The sequence below is a fragment of the Micropterus salmoides genome, unplaced genomic scaffold, assembly GCF_014851395.1.
Source record: "Micropterus salmoides isolate LMB-PRFRI ecotype aquatic unplaced genomic scaffold, ASM1485139v1 Ms_hic_scaffold_19, whole genome shotgun sequence".
NCBI classification, from domain to species: Eukaryota; Metazoa; Chordata; class Actinopteri; order Centrarchiformes; family Centrarchidae; genus Micropterus; species Micropterus salmoides.
In genome coordinates this window covers 28,635,513-28,657,589 of record NW_024041039.1, presented here as the reverse complement: position 1 = coordinate 28,657,589, position 22,077 = coordinate 28,635,513, and the positions used below count along the sequence as shown (strand labels likewise).

Sequence of the window (22,077 nt, the reverse complement as noted above, 5' to 3'; positions counted from 1 at the left end):
GACGGGGACGGCCAAAGACCGTAATCTCTGATGAGATCCGAGCCACTTTGGTTGATCATGTGGTCAACCATGGTCTAACAATGAGGGAGGCTGGGCAAAGAGTACAGCCAAATCTGAGCAGGTACACTGTAGCATCCATCATCCGGACTTTCCGAAATGAGAATAGGTAAGAAATCTACTCTCACTAGCAAATTGCAGTACTGCATATCACTACAGTACTCAATGAGTACAGTAGTACAGTACTGCCTGTGGACTGTTCTGTAGGACTGTAAAAATTCTGTAAAGTATGTTTCAAGTATTTAGGAAATGTATACCTACTTTTACTATTTGTTTGGCAGAACTGAAAGATTACCAACACAAGGTGGTCGGGAACGTCTTCTGTCTCCTGAACAGGAAACTGAAATCATAAACATGGTCCTAGAAAACAACGCCATAACATTACAGCAAATACAAAGAAATAATAGAAAACAATGACATATTTCAAAATATTGATAGGGTAAGCTTATCAACACTGGACCGTGTCTTGTGCAGAAATCATCTCAGGATGAAGCAGGTCTACAGGGAGCCATTTGAACGCAATTCAGAAAGAGTCAAAGAATTGCAATATAATTATGTGCAAGTGAGTCCCACAATTGATGCATACTCTCAACACTGAATACAGAAAATTATACATATTTCAATATTGTAATCACAATGATTGTGCTTCACAATAGTGACCACTCCATGTCTATTTCTGATATTGTCATGTGTGTTTCAGAGAGTCCTTGAGCTAGAGGTGGCTGCAGTGGAGCACCAGTTCATCTTCATTGATGAGGTTGGGTTCAACATCACAAAAAGACCAAAGAGGGGAAGGAATGTCATCGGCCAGCGTGCCATTGTTGAAGTCCCTGGCCAGCGCGGAGGGAATACACACTGTGTGCAGCGATTACCCACCACGGCGTCATCCATCACCATGCTACCCTTGGCCCCTACAACACCGCCCATCTGATCACATTCCTGGACACCCTACACAACACACTCATTCCACCAGATCAGGTAGATGGAATCCTATTGAGGAATTTTTTTCTTCCTGGAGATGGAAAGTGTATGACCGAAATCCACAAACGCGTATACCTCTCCTCCAAGCTATGGAGGATGCATGTGGAGATATAGCAGCTGATGCTTTTCATGGCTGGAATCGCCATGCTTGGCGATATTTCCCCCACTGCTTGGCCAGGAAAAACATTGCTTGTGATGTGGATGAGGTGCTGTGGCCAGACCGCAACAGAAGAGAGGATGCAGCATAGTTTGTTTTTAGGTTTTACTGTAACTGTGTACAGTAAATTCTTCTGTTTTTGTATGTAGTGTATGTGCATCTTTGTGTTGGTTGGGAATGGGATGTACACAGTGTACACTGTTTTTGTGGGACAAATAAAATATATTTGTTACTGTGTATTTGTGTGTTCTGAGTATAAACACAATATTCTCAAATATTTTACAACACACTTATGTATGTACTGTCTGTAGTAAGTGTAACACTGAACAAAAAAAAGGCCTAAGTCAATATGATGAATGAAGAAGTGTTTTCCATTCATCATAGTGTTTTACATTGAGCATATCAGTGTTCAACTGGTTCTTATGAATGTCTATTCATATGATGGTTTGTGTGTCATTTAAAAACATAATACCATTTTGAGAAGAAATAACATTGTTTTGAATGTAAAGTTTCATTTTGCAGGAGAATTGAGGGGTTTTGCCCATTGTGTGTGTTTTTTTGATTTGTGTGTAGAGTTCTGAGAATATGAGGCATTCTTTCAGAAAATGTGTGTAAATAATCGAGAAACTGTAATGTAAAAACTTTTAATGGTTCCAGCTTCACAAATGTGAAGATTTGCAGTGTTTTGTGTTGTCTTTGGATTATTTTAATGTAGGCCTATTTTTAATCATTATGAGGTTTGTACTGACAAAACAAGCATTGTGAAGGTGTCACTTAGAGCTCTGGGTGCCAGCATTTCTCACTATCTTCTAAATTTATTACAATCGATTAATGGAGGAAATTATGTGTTTCTTATTGCACACAATCTTGAACAGAGTCATTTCTTTAATTGGTAAATCACGCAATACTTGCACATTACTGTCCCCAATTTGTTTAGGGCATGTGGCATTACACATTGTACATTTTAAGATGCTGAGGTGGTGGCCTCCCTGTGGCCCAGTGATCAAAACTTCATACCGTTACCAATTTCAACAAAGATTGGTGATAACATTGCATAATCCAATTGATAAAATGTGATGAATATAAAAATAACTCCACTACTGTATGGTTTCCTCCTCCTCCTTCTCCTCCAGGGAAATCATCTTCATTTTGTCCAGAAGGTAAATCAGCTTCCCCCTCTGGTCTAGTTTTTTATTTACAGTCTTCTTCGTTATGTGCTCTCCAACAGATAAGATTGATCACACAGTACACATCCAGAGAGCAAAGTGACATACTGCATCTAACTATGCTGTTCGTCAACCTTTGTCATATCGATCAAGAAGCACATGATGAGCACTGTGCTTGTCCATCCCACTGCATTCACACGTGTGTGGAGATAATCTGTGTATTGTATTGACATGTGTCTTACTAAATGCATTTGAAATCATCTTTATCATCATCATCATCATCATCATCATCATCATCACTTTCATCACACTCCCTGTTAATATCAGCAACATCTCTTTATCACACATTTAAAGATTCAAACCACATGTCTAAATTACACATCATCTATGCCTTTGTCAGCTTGAGACAGCTGATTAGTAATAGGTTCACCGAGAAATGATCAGATCTGAATCACAGGCTGTACCTCCAATTTATCATGGAACAACAGTCAATAAAGTAATCTTGATTCCTTTTCACTTGTGACTTACTGTTAAGATAAATCAACTGAACTAATGTGTTTTCCTCCTGATACTGTAGCTCACAGAGATAGGACCTCAGAGATGACCTAAAATATGAATTCATCATTTATCTGCTCCACACATCCCCTTCACTTTTCTGTTAGTTAGATAAGTGTGCTCACAGTGCTCGGCCATCGTAGCCAAACAACTGCCTCTGAGGCTGATGAAACCATCACTCTGAATAACATCACTGTATTACTCAGTTTGCCTCTTTGATACAGACAAGGATGTACAAAGTCACAGTTTGACGTTTGTGGCATTTGGCAAGAGCAGATTTTGGGACAAAAGCTACTATGGCAACAAACTAGTGTGGAATTCAACTTCAAAAGTGGTTGTTGAGGTTCTAATGCTGAATTCCACCCTAATGACTCCTGCTGATGTGTTTTTTTGAAAGCTATCACAGACATTTAAAATTTTAGGACTTCCCATTTTATGCTAACGTCAGTAGCCTATAAAGTTCAACGTATTTGCATGCTGCAAAAGCTGCAATCACAATTGCTGCAACAGTTGAATTGAGATGTTTTTAAATTGTATTGTGAGTGGTAATGTTTGAAGATAAGAGTCTAGCCATGTTGGCAACTATGTATAACAGAATAGACTGAATTTAGGATTGATGCATTATTATACTCACAACAAAGCCATCATGCTGATTTTAGCAGGTAGTTTTTACCACATTCAACATCATAGTTTAGCGCAGGGCACAAGTTATAAAAGCTTAACATTTTATAGGAGTCCAATCCAATGCTGACGTGGTCAACTGACTGTTTGACTATCACTACACGTCAGGTCCGCGTAGCAGGTTCTGGCAGATAAGTGACACTTTTATGTTCTGTGAAATGCTCACTGCTGTTCATTTGGGAGGAAAGTGGTAAAGTGCCCTACAAGGTGCCCCTATGTGCAAAAAACATGATGAAGGGCCCTCTGCAGGGATGGATTACAGCATATGCCAACCAGACACACGCCCAGGGCCCAAAATCCCATGAAACTTTGTGATTATTGCTGAAGTTAGTTGGGGGGGGGGGGGGGCTCGGCCATACCGATCGTCTATGTTAGCTTTCGGCGACGCTTGAAAGGCGTGACTTTCTGATGAATACACATCAATGCGCGAAGTTCATTATCTGCACCCTGTTGCCCCACCACGTGAAGCTGGTGCCCTTTCCCGTAAGTCCATCGCTGAGGACCACACCTCCTTCATGGCACTCCTTGTGTTTCCATAAGTACCCACCTAACCATCTCCTCTTCATCACTCTTGTATTCTGCACCCCCTTCGGTGGATTTCCCACCAATGTTTCCCCACAACGCATTAGCAAACCAAAGCTGTATCGCGAGTCCAAGCCTCACACACATTCTTTATGTCTCATCAATAAATCATTTAAACCATCAGTTGTGATGTCTGTCTGATGGTGTGGTCCTTGCTCATGAAACCATAGAAAGAAATGTGGAGTTGCTTCACAACAAACTCTGGTGATGATTACAGTCAGCTGTAATAAAATATGTTCCTACCAGTATATAGTATGTGTTTTGCAAAACTCTCTGTTTTTTGTGCTCAATTTTAGCTGCTAGACGTTAATTGCTGCGGGTGTTTTTTGAGCATTTCCCAGAGATCAGCTGCCCACAGAACAGAACTGTGACATATTTTCTTCAGGATTTTGCTCTCACACATGGAGCTCATGTTTGCTCCTCCTAACTAAGGAGGTATTCTTCTGTTTATTTTGAAAAAAACTGAAATATAAAATGTGCTATTACCAGCAGTGACAGCGTGGGGCTGGTATTGTTTTCCCCTTGTGAGTTTGTGTTTCATCACGGCTAAATGTGGCCCAGGAGACAACTACTGTAGCGGGAACTACCACTGAAGTGGTTTTGAGTACTTTGCCAGGAGTTTATATCAGTCAGTCTGTCAGTGGACAGACTGAAGATGGGTGTGGTACGACCCATGAGTATTGAGTACACATGTAATAATGAAGTAATGACTACTGAGTACTCATGGGTCCGAGCATCAACATTTTGACGGGTGTCATGGCTGGTGTGACCCCAACGCAAGATGGTCTCTAGTTTCTTAGATGAGAATCATACTGTTGCTGCATGTTTCCAAGTGCCATCCCTCTTCTGCCTTTAATTAACCAAAAAGCTCTGTGCATTGTATGTGTTTCCTGTCACCTAAAAAAAGCACGCACCATGACAGCACAATATAAGCTGAAATAATGAAGCTAATTGACACAGGATATGGTCCCACTAGATAGTAATAGATATGGTCATTAGTAATAATGCAGGTCCTCTTGAAAGGCCCTTGTCATTTCAATTGAAAATGCAATATAGTGGTGAACAGTCACAAACAAATCTGCAATTAATCAAATGACCACAAACCATACACACAGTGAACCTGGGACTTTTGAGCCCCTGAGGGTCAGGGGCAGCTGCCTGCTGCCGTGCTCAAGGTGATAAGTGATGACCACACAGCAGCAAAAAGGCAAGTATTTGCCAAGTATGGCTTTATTATGCATGCCTTTATCTATGTCCCAATATCCCTATATCCACTGTGTGAATAAAAACGTATAGAATGGTCGAGCCTACACCGTGAAAAGCAGCAATAAATGTGATAGGGTGTCCACATGCCTCAGTCTCCTCGCACATCTTATCTCTGGTATTCTCAAAAGGACGATGAAAGCCTATTTAGCTATAGGCTATAGGCCCTATAAGCCAATATTGCATTGCTCTAACCTTCTCAGGTCCTTGTAAATGTATGGTAGACTGAACAGCAACCTGCGAGCTGGCAGGCAGCTTCCTGGAAAAACTAAGACCTACTTATTAATTATTTGCCCACTTCAAGCTCAGGCTATGCAGTCAAACTTTCCTCAAACCCACAGGATGTGACTCAGGAGTTAGAGCAGGTTGCCTGTTAATCGGAAGTTTGGCGGTTCAATCCCCGGCTCCTCCAGGTTGCATGTTGAAGTATCCTTGATGTGTGGATGTTAGTTTCTGTTTGAGCACTTAGGCTCAGTGTGTGAATGGTGACTAGAAGGTGCTATACAAATATGGAGTATTTACATTTGAAATGTATGTTTCCAGACAGTAAATTATGTCAGGCTATATTTTGGAGAAATGTACATTATCATCCTGTGGGTTTGAATATTTCATTCAATCTAAACATACTGTTTGACAAAAAAAAAAAAAACTTAACTCAAGGTCTGCTTACTAATTTTTAATAATAATATAATAATAATAATCCTTATTTGTAGAGCACTTTTCAAAAACAAGTTACAAAGTGCTTTAACAAGTGTAAAGAATAATACAAAAAAGATAAGAGCATGAAAATTTAATATAAAATTAGTAAAATACAATAAAATAAAAGGGATAAAATAAAGTCAAATAAGATCGGGAAAGGCTCTCCTATAAAAGTATGTTTTAAGAAGGGACTTAAAAGAGTTCACCGACTCAGCCGACCTGATTTCCTCGGGCAGGCTGTTCCAGAGCCTCGGGGCCCTGACAGCAAACGCTCTGTCCCCTTTAGTTTTCAGTCGAGACTCTGGAACAGACAACAGACCTCTGCCCGAGGATCTCAAGGTACGTGCTGGTGCGTATGGGACTAAAAGGTCAGAAATATAACAAGGCGAGAGGCCATGAAGAGCTTTAAAAGTGATCAATAGAATTTTAAAGTCAATTCTAAAACATACTGGGAGCCAGTGTAATGAAGCTAAAATAGGAGTAATGTGGTCATATTTCTTTGTTCTGGTTAAAAGCCTGGCAGCTGAGTTCTGGACAGTCTGGAGTCGATCAATAGATTTTTGGGTTAAACAGGTGAAAAGGCTGTTGCAATAATCCAGGCGTGATGAGATGAAGGCGTGTAAAATGGTCTCGGTGTCCTTGAAAGTTAACATAGATCGAATTTTAGCTATATTTCTAAGTTGATAAAAACATGATTGAACAAGCTTTGTGGTGTGCTGCTCGAAATTTAAATGACTATCAAACCAAACACCAAGGTTCTTTGCCACATGCTTAATGTGATTTACTAGGGAACCAGCAGATGGCAGTATTTGATTTGCCATCTGCTGAGACCCGATGACCAGGATTTCTGTTTTGTCTGAGTTCAGCTGGAGGAAATTATTTGACATCCATTTTTTAACTTCACAAAGGCAGTTGTTAAGTGAACTCAGCATTCCAGGGTCTGTGGATCTGATGGGCAAGTATATTTGTGTGTCATCAGCATAAATATGAAAAGAAATGCCATGTTTATGGATAATATGTCCAAGGGGAAGCAGATACAAGGAAAACAAAATGGGTCCTAAGACCGACCCCTGAGGCACACCATATTTAACTGGACAGAATGAAGAGACATAGTTGTTTACAGACACGCAAAACTTCCTATTTGACAGGTAGGATGAAAACCATTCTAGAGCAGTACCAGAGATCCCCACCCAGTGCCTCAGTCTGTCTAACATGATGTTGTGATCAATGGTGTCAAAAGCAGCGCTAAGGTCCAGGAGTACCAGGACTGAGCACATACCTTCATCAGCAGACATTAAAAGGTCATTGGTGACTTTAAGCAGGGCAGTCTCAGTGCTGTGGTACTTCCTAAAACCAGACTGAAACTTTTCAAATAATTTGTTATTTTCCAGCACAGTGAGCAGCTGTTTGGACACAATTCTTTCTAGAATCTTTGCAATAAAAGGCAGTTTTGAAATTGGTCTAAAATTATGTGGGAGGGAGGGATCTAAACCAGGTTTCTTTAAAAGTGGGTTCACGCAAGCCGTTTTAAAATAATCAGGGACACAACCAGTAGATAGGGAGCTGTTGAAAACAGAGATCAAATGGGGCCCAACAGAATCTATTACTTTCAGTAAAAATTTTGTAGGTATTACATCAAGTGGGCCGGAGGACACTCTCATTTGTGATACTGTTTTTAAAAGCTCAGACAAGTCGATGGGATAAAACTGGTTAAAACTCTGTTGTTGCTGGTGAGGGACCTCTGAGTAAGAGTCAGTTTACTTGAGCTTTCAACTGTATCTCATGGTCTTCCTCAGCGGATGGAGTCTGATCTGACTCTAAGATGTCTCTGCGGCGGACAGTGACTTTTGGTTGTTGTTGGTGAATTTCCTGGGTCAAGAGCGGACTTGCACATCCAATCACATACAGGATCTTAAAAAGAACATATATACTATATATACAAACTATTTTTAGAGGTGTTGATTCTTATGTTGTACAGAGAGGTATTTCTGTTATTTAGCCTATCCTTGTTCATATAATGGGGCGGGCAAAATAAAACACTTGGCAGTGTGATGCAATATGATTCAACAGCAGCACAAACATATATGATGCAGTATACTGTAGATAAGATATTATATATATATATATATATATATATATATATATATATATATATATGTGTGTGTGTGTGTGTGTGTGTGTGTAATAAATGAACTTAAACAACAACTGTAAAGTTGCATTACTTGATTGTTTTGGCCACAACATCAGATCTATTATCACCTTATAAAGTTAATATGGCTAACATGTTAGCAAAGAACTTATTTAGATGTACAGTAAACAAAGTTGCAGGCCATTAAACCAAAACAATGAGCCAAAGGACCCTAAAAAAGCTCCCCAGAGCTGAGGGCACCGCAGAGGATAAATTCTGTACGTTGAGAGATGGAGATCCATCTTTTCACCAAATCATATTTCAAACACATTGTACAGAGTTCATTTGATTCAATTATTTGAGCCCATCAACAGAAAACCAATCAGTCACTCAGCTACTGTTGTTGTCTTCTGAGATTCTGACAAACTCAGTCACCAGCCAGCCAGTCAGCCTGTGAGTGAGCGAAGCAGACAGAGCAGCTGAGGTTGACCAGCAGGCATCTCTGGCCTGCAGCCAGGACACATGTGTCTGAAACCAGCTCTTCCTCATTACCACAACAGCACAATACTAAGATTCAAATGTATCGTTATCTCCAGCAGCATTTTCATATTATCCCTGTGATACTCCTGTAAGAACTTGTATCGTGCCTGAGCTCAGTAGAAGGTTATACTAAACTGAAATTGTAAGAATGTAATTTATTTCTGATATTTTCTCAGTATCTGGATAGTTTGATTTAGAACACTGAAGGGAAATGAAGGGACCACAATATGTGAAAATGAGATACCTCACACTTCTTCACCAGTCAGCGTTTCCAGCCTTGGTGTCTCTCTATGAAAAATGCATGAAGCTCTACCAGCTACAGTAAGAAGTGCCACTTGCAGCTGTTGCAGCTTCACACAGCAAGTGAAGTCCAGCCAGTGATGGAAATGTCTCTGTGTTACTGAGTCCAGCAGCAGCCTACTCACTAAGAAAAAATATGAATAACTCTGGACTGAAGAACCGGTTCTAAACTTGCCCAAATCAATCAATTACAAATGATCGCGACGAGGTTTCCTTCACTCTAAAGGAATCCCTATTGAGCAGGAACCCGCTGAAATGTCACCTCAGTTCTAAATATCAACACTGACTGACAACAAAACTCTCCTTAATTGGTTCGTAGAGGCAAAAATACATACACACAAGCTCTGCTGTGGAAATCTCAACTTCAACCAGCAGTAATTTACTTGTTTAAATGAAATAAAGACGCGTGTTTCTTACCGAATCTCTCCGGTCTGACCGCCTGCATCAAACTGGTGGCCAGCTTCCTCCCCACCTCTCTCTCTCTCTCTGTCGTTGACACGCACAGGCGCGTGCTGTCTCTCTCTTCCTTAACTCTCGTGTGTCAGCATGGAAGATGTAACCTATAGCCCTCTATGTCTTCTGACGCATTCGTGTCTTATAGATAATAAATATTTGCACACCTGCAAGAATGTAGGATTGCAGACACACTGTGTTGCAGGCAGCGTGCATGATTTTAGAAATGCCAAGTCCATGTCCCCCCAAAGCAAATACCCACCTAAAGAAATGTTGTATTATCAATTATTTAGATTTTGTTCATTTTCTATTTATTGAGCTGATTATTGTTACTATTTCTGAGCCGATTTCTCTGGCCACCTGGGTGCAGCACACTGAGCTGTAAACAACAGGCTGTTTGGTGCTGGGCATGGATTAAATAATGAATTTATCAGTTGTTGTTTTTTTTAACAGTTGCCTGTGGCCAGTGGGGCTGATGAGAGCACTGAGACAGAAACAAAGCAGTAAGGTCCAGACAACCAAACCTTTTGCTTAAACAGGTTAATGCTCCAGAGAGCTTACTGAGGGGAACCACAGGGCTGGGTGATAATTCTCTGTAGGGTTGTCTCCAAGTTCATAATATTGAGTGATTGATTAGTGCAGTACACATAAAACACCCACCAAGAGTAGGTGCACAGACTAATATAATCATTCTTACATGATATACATACATACTCAAAGACATGACCTTTTTTGTTTAAACTGTTTTCATTGATTCAACTGCTGCTGTTGAATTGTACTGCATTACACTCATAGATATTTCCAACATTTTGCCCCATTTACATCAGTGAGAGTAAACATATCTTAATAGAACCACCTATGTATGTAAAGTGCATATTTAGTTCAGCATGGTATGGCCTGACTGTAGAATGTTTAGATTTGCTGTTTGATACCAGATTCAATCTCTTTCTATGGGAAAACACAGTTGGCCAATATAGCTGAGTCCAGCTCTCATGAGTAGGAGATAATGTGAGGGAGCTCCAATGATTCAGATTACCACATATCAGTTTCCTATTGCAACTTTCCCCATCACAGAGAGTCTTACGTCAGTTTCTTGTCTCTACCCCACACACACACCTCTCACATGTGCTGTGTGCACTCATGCATCGCATGTCACACTGTCCTCCGGTGGAATATTTCACTACATTAACAATGACGTGAGGTCAGTGAAGAGCAACGAGCAACATATGAGATGCAGATTGTGATGCTCGTGGTGCCTTCAGGTGCTCTGGCAGATATTAGATGTTAACATTCAGCCCTGAGAATGAGGAACTCTCCTCTGAAACCTGAATTTCCAAGATGTGATGAACAGGATGTCACTTAGTGGATGGGAACAAGGTGAGGTGAGGGTCGGACGGCGGGGGAAACATGGGAGTGACACATTTTACTTCTGAGTTCTGCGCAACTTCAAAACAACAAACCCTCACATGCAGATGACAGAACAGGTGCATTTTAAAAGTACACTAATGAGCATTTTGACAATTTGGTTCCTCTGTTGGTAACTGAACCTTCTTGGTTGGGAAGAGGGTTAAAAGAGGGTTAATTTTTGGTCAAGGTTCAGTTAAGGTTTTGGTCATGGTTTCACTTTCCTGTAAAAAAAAAGAAAAAGAAAAAGAAAAAGCAGAATACGCAATCTGCTCCTTTTCATAAATATCAGGCAAAACTATTACATTTATTTGAATAGTTAGATATCAATTTTCAGTGATATCAGGTGGTTCTCAAGCATTTTCTGTCGTGACCCCCTTTCAATAGCCAAAACAGGTTCATGCCCACCCACTGCACGTAAACAGATCTTTAGCAATATTGGGGAGGCAACAAAAGGAGCCCAGTTTTACTAGACTGAAATAAAAGAAGTGATTCAGGTCAGCACGATAGCATCAGCAAACTGTTGTTTGTCTAAATTTTGTCATAAATGTATGGTCTATAAAATGTCAGAGCCTAGTAAAAATTGTCCAACACAATTTCCTGGAGCTCAGAGTGACATTAAAGACATTTTAATCAGTTATCAAAATAGCTGCAGACGAATTTTCTGAATTCTGAATAACTGATGAATGACCTCATCAATTAATCACCTGTTTCACCTCTAAAAAAATGATCAAAGATGATAGTACCAGTAAAGAGAATATTAAAGTAAAATTTGAACACGGAAACTCCATCTCAAAGAACATGTATTGCGTAATTTATGCGTATTATTCAAAAAAATTGAGTAATGCCGTGCTTTTTTTTTTCATTTCTGCAGATAATCCGCCCTTTCACAGCAGACACTTAGCAGGAAAAGTACAGGTGTAAATAATACAACTGAATTATTATTAACACCAACAGTTCTGCGAAAATGGCTTTAGTGGCCTGCAACTGTAGCATCTGAGCTCTGTAGTTGTCAGTTTGCACCTACGAAAAATACCGGTCTTAAAAGAAAGACACTGTTAATACACCAGCTGACACAATTAAGCAGGAGCACGTTTATGCATCTTTATTAGCAAAAAGCTTTTGGGTGTAATAACGTCAAACTCTGTTTCTACTGAATCACACTAGTAGCCTTTCAACAGCAGTCACATCACAGCAGAGCAGTCAGCAAGTGAAGTCATAAAGTGAACCACAGTAGCAGTTATTCCAATTACAGCAGGAAATGTCAGTGACGTCGGGCCCACTTCACCTTCTGCTTTCACTTCTCTCAGATGACACTGCAGCCATTCGGTGGAATTTGAATTCATCACACACACAAACACACATGTACACACACACACACACACACACACACACTTTGCAGAAAGCCAAGAACATGGTAATAATATAAGACACACACACGCACAAAGGTGTGTGATGGGGTTTGGGGGGGATAGTTTCTGGGAATCCAATATTTTTTTCTTTCGATGTCAGCAGACTCGAACTGATTGACAGACAGACACACACACAGTTTGGAATTAATAATGCAGAGATGCTTTAAGTGCAGACATCAACAAAGGCAACACACACACAGACCAACCCAACAACAGATAAACAGACAGGTTGGCGCACTACTGACAGCATCAGCCTACAGTGTTTCACATCATGTCACTTCATCTGCGAACACGATGTCACTACGATCGTTTTTAAAGCAGTATTGAAATAATCTACAAATGTTAAAGTTTTACAGTGGAATTATACAGCTTTAACAGTTGACAATTGATCTGAGTTTGTTTTGTTTTGGTATCAACAAACATTTTTAAGATACAGAAAAAGTATCCCAAATCTTCTAATATTTCAGCCCTTTATAAAATCTAAGGTCATGTACAAACGTGACGGGTAAAATAATTTAGCTTTGCATATTGACATGTGCTTTGTGTTCAAAAGCTGAGCGGAAAGGTTAGTGATCGTCCTTTAAAACTCCAGTGTTACATCTTCCTCCTCCTCTTCCTCCTCCCCACCACTCTAGTGCTTTACTGTCGGTCATACAGAAAGCACAGATTTGTATTTACAAACAGCAGTACAGGCAAAACAGTCAGTTGATCGGCATCATTATCATGAGATTCATTTTTTCCATCAATATCATCGTCTGTCTACGAGTGACATTTTCATTCATTTCAAGCCCCTCATCATCCTCCTCTTCTCCCTGTTCAAACTGCTTCAAAGAAAACACCGAATGTATGTAAATTCCCCCAACAGTCATCTACCAATGATAGCAATCAGTTGAGTATCTCAGGTTTTATTGTAGACGATGTAGAATATTCATGAGCAGGATTGATTTATGGCAATAAATGGTATTAGTTTCAACCAATGGTTTATTAAATGGAATTTATTCTCATTGTGCAAAGACGATGATAATGGAGTGATTTCTAGAGTGCTCTTAATAAACAAGTGTGTTTAATACCTCTGTGTGTAGTCATAATGTGACAGCATTCAATTCAGTGAGCTGTGCTGCTTACTAAAATATTACTCTGCCTGTCTGAGTGATGTGCAGGTTTAACAACACAGCAACTTACAATTTCTATTTGTCATTTCTGTGATTGTTGAAGTTCAAAGGGCAGTGTGAATGCAGCACAACGCTGCGGGCTGCTTTAGCAGTTCTGTTCTGGTCTGGTCTAGTCTAGTTATGCTAACAGTAGCTGGTAAATCTACTAGTGTGTGGCTAGTTTATGGGCACTAAAGAAAGAGGAAACTCCCTGCCCTAAAATTGTTACATTTTTCCTCACGGGTCCCCTTCAGCTCTGGCCACGGTATTTGTTGGTAGCAGTGTGGAGATGGTGCTATGTTTTGCGGCACTTTTCCAAATGTTCTGCCTATTTGACAGCCGGCAGGTTAAACTTACTACAAAGTTCTCGGATCATAATCTGAACTTCATCATTGTGAGAACACAAAAAGGTTTAAAGTTTTAACAAGCAGCCTGCTTTTGTTTCTGGTGTTTGATGTGTATTTGATGTTAGAGTCAAAGCTAAGCTGCAGTATACAGGCCACTGTTCACTAAGAATCCAAGGTTATCATGATGTGAAGTAATTTTACTACACTTAAGCACTGATAGTAGTTTTTCGGGAATGTTTGATGATTATGGTCATACAATTGTTTTTTCCATATTAATCATAGCATGAAAAAACTAATACCTAGTTGTGACTTCTATGTGAAAGTGAGATACACAAGATCAACATTAAAATGTCATCGTATTTACATAATGAGGTGATGTCTGGAAGTTAATAGACTATGTTACCCAGCATATGCTATGCTGATATGTGGTGCACCAAAGTAAGAGAGTCACCCGAAACATTCATTTGTCCTTATTACATATACATCTACCAAATAGTAATTACCTACCAGCACTTGGTACTTTGAGTTATCATTAAACTTCAAACTATTGCCAAAGCGCTAAATGATTACATGCAAACACTTAACGATCCAGATCACAGTGGATCTGGATTGAGCCTGAATTCCTCTCTCTCTGTGTGTTGTGCAACGCTTACAAATGTCTGGCTAACTTAGCATGCAGCAGTACTCCCTACCAAAACACAGTGGTTTACCCAGTGGTGTGAGTGTGTGTGGATGTGTGCGTGAATTAAGTCCAGCTCAATGGTTAGCAAAGCCACAACCAACCCCCACAACGACAATGCCTCTGTGTCTGTATATATCATTATATATACGTGTGTGTGTGTGTGTTCGTGAAACTAGTGTTGGCTCGGGCCAGGCAACATTTCCAGTAAAGTGTCAGAGTGTTGCATGCTGGGACAGAATCTAAAGATGGAGGGAGAAAGACTGTAATTTCACTGGGAGGAGCCCTTCCATCTCTGTCCTGTTTATCTATCCATCCTCCCGTCACTATATCTGTCCATCCCTCCATCCATCCATTTATTCTCTCTCTCTCTCTCCCCCCCCCCCTTTCTCCTTCACTTGCTTCAACTCTTAGCTTGAATCCCTCCATTGCCTTCCCGGCCTTCTCATCTTTCCCACTCTTTGTTTTAGATAACAGAGGAGAGGAGGAGGACAAAAAGGAGGAGAAATCTGATACATTCAGTCGCTCTGGTGCTTCTGGGACCTTCACTTTAGTTCAATCATTTCTCTCGGTGATGGCTAATCTCCGTTCTGGAGAGCTGGTGGCATCCAGGTAAACATTAGCAGGGCAGTCAAAGAGTTCCAGCTCATAGACTAAGCCAGTCCTTAGTATTCTCATCTCCAACTACACATGTAGCACTTGTCCTCTGTTCCTGCAGGATTTAAGTGTTATGGATTCCCAGACTTCAGCTTCCATTTCCAGTTATGAACTGTATGTGTTAAAAATAGCACTCTTTCACATCTGGATCACCATCTAGTCAAAACGTCCACAATTCAGCCGTTAAATCCCCCCAAAACAAAACCACTTTGGTGAAGCCTGAGTCCATGTTGTGGACGCAGGCTGCTTGCTGGATTATAGTAACCCTTGTGATAATAAAACGGCAGAGTCAATGAATTCCAGTATTCTAAGAGATCATCTATAGTGTTCAAGTCTAAATCCTTAAGGAGACCGTCAGTGAGGCGTCTCACAGAGATTCAGCTTATGATGAAAAATGGTGAGAGGAAACCAACTCCACCGCTCCAGTAGGATTAGGATTGTGTGGAGCTGAGACCTGGCAGCTCCTCAGCTGGAACAAGAGCAGTGCGCGAGATCTTCTTTTCTCAAGACTGGAGCTCCTTAGCTTTACAAAACTTCCTGATAGAACGTTACCATCAGCTGTATTGGCAGGTGGCGTATAGAATCAGGTTTGGTTGTTCACCTACAAACGTTTGTTGCAGAAAATACAAACTGAACTCACAACTTTGCAGATGATTTTAAATGTGGCTTTGCGTTCCAGGATTAAGCCAGATTTCCAGTTGATATTGTACTTGAACGAGTTATTTATCCACAATACAAAGAGCACAGCACAGAGACTAATTAACTGTGTCTGAGGGGTTGGACTCATTAAGCCCATAAAGCTCCAGTACTCAGTCCCAGCAGACTGTAGTAAAAGTATTCTGTTCCCATCTTTAGACATAGCCACACCCATATACGTCCATTAGTTGCGCTGTTTAGACACAGCCGTACTCATACCACACAGTCTGGGGGTCGTTGTTGGGGTCAGGGGAAGCCGGTGTGCTTTTCGGGCGTTCCACAGAGCCACATCTCGCTCTCTCACCTTCAGTCTTTAAGTGGGAGGAGTCACCTGACCGCCCCTCCCTTAACACCTCCCCATGCTCAGAGGCTTCATCAGGTCGGGTGGTGGGCACCGCTCTGACGGGGCTTACCATAGCGACCTCTCCACGGTGGTGGTAGGAGGAGGATAAGGATGGGCCATTCCGAGTGACGGGAGTCCTCCCACCCTCTCGCTCTGCCTGTCTGTCCGTTTGCAGATTGAGAGAGGACGAATGATGAACAGGCGGGTTTAGGAAGCTGCCATCTCCACGCTGGTTGGTCGGACCAGCCAGACGAGCAGAGAGGGGCCTTTCTCTCCCATTAGCCCCTCCCCCTTGTCTACGAACAACCACATCTGATTGGCCTTCATTTCCACGGAAAGTGTCTGGCCCGTTGGAGCGCAGCAAATCAGCTGAGGCCAGACTGAAAGCCCTGCTCAGTGATTGGCTGGTTCGCTGGGCGACGTGGTGGCCTGAGGCTGGGGATTGGCCTACAGGCTGGCGAGGGGAGGGCTTGGCGTTCTGGCCTGGCCTCTGGTTGGATGACTGCACAGTGGGCATGACATAGCTGGTGGGAGTCACCTGATCTCTGGCAGCTGGTGCAGAGGGGGCGGGACTTCTGGTGAAATAGTCAGTCATCAAGTCCTCCTTGCTTCCTGTGGACACCTACACAAAGTAAAAACAAACATTTGAAAGAATGAAAAGGGGTTAGCTAACACTGATTTTCCAAGTGACACTGAGATTGAAAAGTGAATAATGGTAAACTATATTCTGAGCTCCCTCTGGATGTCTGAGCTCCTTACCCTATTCTTTGAGGCTGAGCACAGCGACCTGACTGAGGAAACTGCCTGACCATACAGTAGGTGAGGGTTGGAACATAGATCGACTGGTAAATCAAAGCTGTAAATCTGGCTCAGCTCTCTCCTTACCACAATGGTCTGGTACAACCCCCAAATTACTGCTAACACAGCACCAATCCACTGTCAAACTCACACTCCATTTAACTAACTCAGACACATCGGTTATAGCTTCAAGACAGCGAGGGCTGAATGCTGTACAGGTTAGACAGCAGAGACAACTACAAAGTTGAAATACATTTAATAGGAGTTTTACAGATATGGACAAAACCAAGTAACAATGGTGCGAGTACTCGCACTGCAGTGCTGTAGGTTTTCTTATGGGAACTGTAGTTTTTAAAATCACAAAGGTTTCCATATCTTAACAACTGCTATAGTGGAAGGCGATTCTGAGAAGTAATTTTTCATATGAGAACATAATTTTTCAGAAAGACATTAAAGAATTATTGAAAGAGAGGGTGCACTGAGTTACAGAAGCTAGTGGGGAACCGAGGCCAGGCCCCAACGTGACGGTATTACTTTGGCTGTCTATATAACCAAAACATAATTAAGGTCCTAAAACTAAATTCTAACACATGGACCTCCTACAAGATCTACAAAATGAGGTACTAATGCCTTGGTCAATATTGTGTATTAGTAGTACACATTTGGAACATTAGTGACCTGGGGCAGTTTTTCACTTTGTCTAGTTGGTAATCCAACATTCTGTAAAAGTGGTACTTCACACTGCAACAAAGATAATCACTCTATGAAGGTAAATTGTTCAATTCTAAGTCATATTCTGTGGTACACTTACATAAGCCACCTGTACGCAGGATAAGTGGTTGACGATGGATGGACTTACATAAGCCACAGTTTTAAAAATGAATTATGTTTAAAGTGTTAAAAGTGCAACATGCCATTTTACCATTTATGTAAATAACATCATAGAGTACGGTCTAGACCTGCTCTTTTATGAAAAGCGCTGTGAGATAACTGTTGTTGTGATTTGGCGCTATATAAATAAAATTGAATTGAATGTTAGCTGGACACCAATGACCATCATGTCAAATTTCATAGTTTGTTGAAAGTGTATCTTTGCAAGAAGAATGACCCCTCTGGTCAAGCAAGCTAGAGGAGTAAGGAAAAGAGGGAGCGGTGTTAACAAGGTCTAAGCTGTGAATCGGATTGTTTCATAGCAGTAATGTTCTAAAGCTAAATAAATTGGCCACCTCAGCACAACGCTGTGGGAAGGAGCCACGTTGCCGAATACTGTGTGAATGCAGTCGAAGCACTCTCTGCTTCGGGTGTAGCTCAGCCCCGCACTCGGTCAAATCAGACCTGCAGCTCTTTATACATCCACGTAAGACAAAGCCAATCTCAGGTCACCGGGTTATAACTGGCAATAAAAACGCGTATCCACTCAGCATGGTTTGACTCGGTGTGACCAAAAGCGCCAATTGCGTCTCTCGGGTGACTCCACCAAACTTTAGTTAATAGAGTTGGAAACATCAAAACTGTGTACCCAGTTCCATATCATCTATTCTTTTTATCTATAACACTTCCTGACTCAAGCACATTCATATCACACTATTATTTCCTGTTGTGCATTTTGTGAAGATAAAAATAATTTTTTCTGATAGAATGAGGGAACTCACGTGTCCAGCCTACACTGAAATGTCTGAGGTTGCGAGACAAAACCCTTTGATGTAAGGGAATCAGCATTTATCACATTATTTATGATATTGATTTAAATCATTATCCGAATCATCCTGTATTAAATATTTTATCGTCATAGGATTGTGTGATGTTTTAGAGGCGACCATGAAGGCCTCTCCCTCTCTGCGGGATCATCAATAAGAATTAGTATGGGTGGTGAAGTTATTTTAGTGAAACAGGAAATCTGTTTGGAATTAACAGATTGATAAGATGTGAGGTGTTCAGTGACTTCAAGTAATATTCTCACGCTGATTTCACATGTGTGGCTCAGTCTGTACATATGTCGATGACAGGCTGGAATGAAACATCTGATTTGTAGGCAGGAGTCTGTCTCACAACTACTACTTTAATACATCTGAACAATGACTAGTAAATGAGTAGCTGTTGCTCAGCTGGAAACTATCAGTAATGTCAGCATGAGCCAGCAGTGTGATCTGCTCTGTAGTGATACCTAAACTGCATTTATTAATAATGACAAGAGGCCGGCATAACTCAAATGTGCAATGCTCTCTAACAGAACGTGTCCTTTCTTACTTCATGTGAGGTGCTAGGTTGCAAAATAATAGCTTCAGAGTAAAAAGCAATTTTCCTTAAAGTTGGATGTCAGCATCGCAACAGAATCAGTGTGCTTTTCAAACTACAAATAACCACACAACTATATTACACTGCACAGTCCAAACAGGTCTATACTGCTTATACTGAAACTCAAACGACACTCTGACTCAGAACACAGTGTATTAAATTACCATAGAAATGAAAGACCCTGAAGAATCATTATCAAAACATTTTTCAATGTCGATCATTTGTGACGTGTACAGACATTTTTAAACAAATGCATTCAGGGGCTGTTTGAGGCATTACTACATAGCTCCTGATTTTCCATTAAATCTTTACTATTTTCCTTCACAGTCTAGTTGTGAATTAACATGAAGTCTCTTTTCTTGTACATACACGTGTCTTTCCTTGAAATGTCTCTGCAGCCAAACCCGCAGAAATATATATTAAATTTCTACATATAAGAAAGGCTCAGCTTCATGGCTGTACTGTGAGTATGTTACAGTATGAGCAATCAAATGCTCAGTAAGCAAATCAATCAACTTGAATCCATCAGCCCCACTTTCTTCAGCGAGGGAGCTTAAAATCAATGTGTGACAGCATTAAGTAAACCTTAATTACATTTTTTACTTTAAAGAATGTTAATACTGTAGCACTGATTCTACCATGAAGCTTATCGAAGGTTTAAGGTTGATTCAGAATGATTCCATGACCAAAATGTATTTTTCTTGGTGGGTGACCAGTTCAAAATAGACTCCAGCTGGGCTGAAAAACACCATCAAATGCAATGAATGTGTGATTCACATAAAAAAAATTCTGCGATTGACTCATGTTTTTTTATGTCCCGGACCTCCCCAGATCAGTTATCATATTGGCTGACCTGACTTGTACAGATACCCCTCTGTAGAAAATCAATGACCCGTGGGAACCCTGAAATAAGGATTTGTCCTCTGTCACTGGTGAGTGTTTGGTACTTTTGGTGCAGAGTCTTTAACCCCTTATGCTAAGTTAAACCCACCACATGAACTGCTCTGAAAGCCAGAACAAAAGAGGTGTCTACATATAGGAAAACACATGTCATGGGTTTTTATTATTATTACTTTATTTGTAAGCAACTCACTGTCTTGAGCGATGAGATGACAGGGAGGTGCACATAATACAGTGGATATAGAGTGTTATTTTAGTACATGAATGAATATAAATATACTGTATTTCCATGGGATTGATTGTATGTATTACCACAGGAGCTAACTATAGTTCTTATGTGTGTACAAATACTGTATATTATTATTTTATAAGCACTGAAAGCTACTTATTTTTAAAATAACAAATGCAAATATTACCATAGGAGGTGACTGCAGGTTGCTCTCATGTAGAAACTGTTCCAGCGTCACCATCTCACTTCCAGGAGAAGATGGGCGGGTCTTAGTCCTAATCCCGCCTCCATACTGTGGCTGAGCCCTCTGGGGTGTGTGGTCGTATGGAAGAGTGGAACTACGTGACAGAGTCTGCTGTGGTTGGCTGAGGCCCATGACATCATCACTAGAGAGGCTGGTTGAACGAATCTGACAATCTGATGCGTCTTAAGAGGGACAGAAATATTAGTGTCATTAGTGACTGAGACTGGGTACCACCTGATTACACAAGGGTTTTTAGGTCAGAACTTGTATGTAAAACTTGTATCTTGTACATTGATCTATTATCAGTAATAGATAACAGCGATGAGTATATTAATTTCTATAAAATATCCTGCTACATATTGCTTTAGGCAGAGTTAACTGTTAAAATGAACGTGTACCTCTGCAGTTGACAGGTGAGTTGGAGCTGGAGGTGTTGTAGCTGAAGTCTGCCGATCCTGGGCGACCTCCGGTGTTGTCATGGTGACCAAACATGGAGTCGGAGGTGTTGTAGCGAGAGTCTTCATCATATAACAAACCTGCATTATTTTACGCACCATTATAAATACACCGATGCTGATTCTGATTTCTAAATAAAAGGCTCACGTATTAATAACCTGGCTCACCTCTGGGCCTGCGGCTGGAGCCATGTACCGGTCTGGAGCTGGAATTGTTTATTAGGCCCAATGAGGATGACTGATGGCTCACACTGGAGCTCAGAGATTTATGGGTCTGACCTGGGGGCAGGAAACACAAATAGGCTAATCTGTCAGGAGCAAACCAATGTCTTATTGCTAAACAATTCATTAATATTATACTGAGCAGCAGCATCTTTCACTTTTATAATATGATGCATCTGTGCTTCCTTGATCATCATTATAGATTGTATTTGATCTAAACGCCTCCTTTTATTCTAAAATTTAAACCAAAGCTTAACATAGAGGAATGTTGATAATTTAACCAAATGTTTTAGTTGTAAGCTTACATGTGACCTAGGTATATGAATGCTACTAAAACAAAGTTCACCTTGTTTCACCATTGTCATATTGCAATTATTATTCTTACAAAGCCACAAATAGATTCATTACCTCATTGCTATGCATCCTGCAAACAGTGGTATTAAAAAGAGAACTACAAATAATTTGTGTTTTTCTTCCAAAACAAATGCACGCACAGGCTACATCAAGATCTTTATGACACCAGGGGGCGTAAACACTACCGCTGCTGTCCACAGGGGCCGCCACAATCAACACAAAATGACAGCTCCTCTCAGTTACTTTACCTTCCATCTAAATCAAGTTGCTCAGTTTTCCTGCCGAAATCACTACATTTTCATTAAATGTTATGGCCATTAATCATTAAT

General features: G+C 40.7%; 2 protein-coding genes across 5 annotated transcripts in view; both read right to left on the bottom strand.

Moving 5' to 3' along the window:
• The window catches only part of LOC119910855 (ovarian cancer G-protein coupled receptor 1), a 30,389-nt gene extending 20,673 nt beyond the window's left edge, over nt 1–9,716 (bottom strand). The window contains exon 1 of the mRNA XM_038729666.1: nt 9,527–9,716. The gene's annotated coding sequence lies outside the window, so the exon portion shown is untranslated. The remainder of the gene's footprint in view (nt 1–9,526) is intronic.
• Nucleotides 9,717–12,045: 2,329 nt separating this feature from the next.
• ccdc88c (coiled-coil domain containing 88C) overlaps nt 12,046–22,077 on the bottom strand; it is a 47,903-nt gene continuing 37,871 nt past the window's right edge. For 3 of the 4 annotated variants that reach the window (XM_038729655.1, XM_038729657.1, XM_038729656.1), the window contains 4 exons: nt 21,341–21,451; nt 21,116–21,253; nt 20,661–20,899; nt 12,046–16,873 (listed from right to left, as the gene is read on the bottom strand). In XM_038729655.1, coding sequence (XP_038585583.1) covers nt 16,106–16,873; nt 20,661–20,899; nt 21,116–21,253; nt 21,341–21,451 — 1,256 coding nt within the window. In that variant the 3' untranslated portion in view covers nt 12,046–16,105. The remainder of the gene's footprint in view (nt 16,874–20,660; nt 20,900–21,115; nt 21,254–21,340; nt 21,452–22,077) is intronic. The other variant, XM_038729658.1, reaches the window with a different exon arrangement.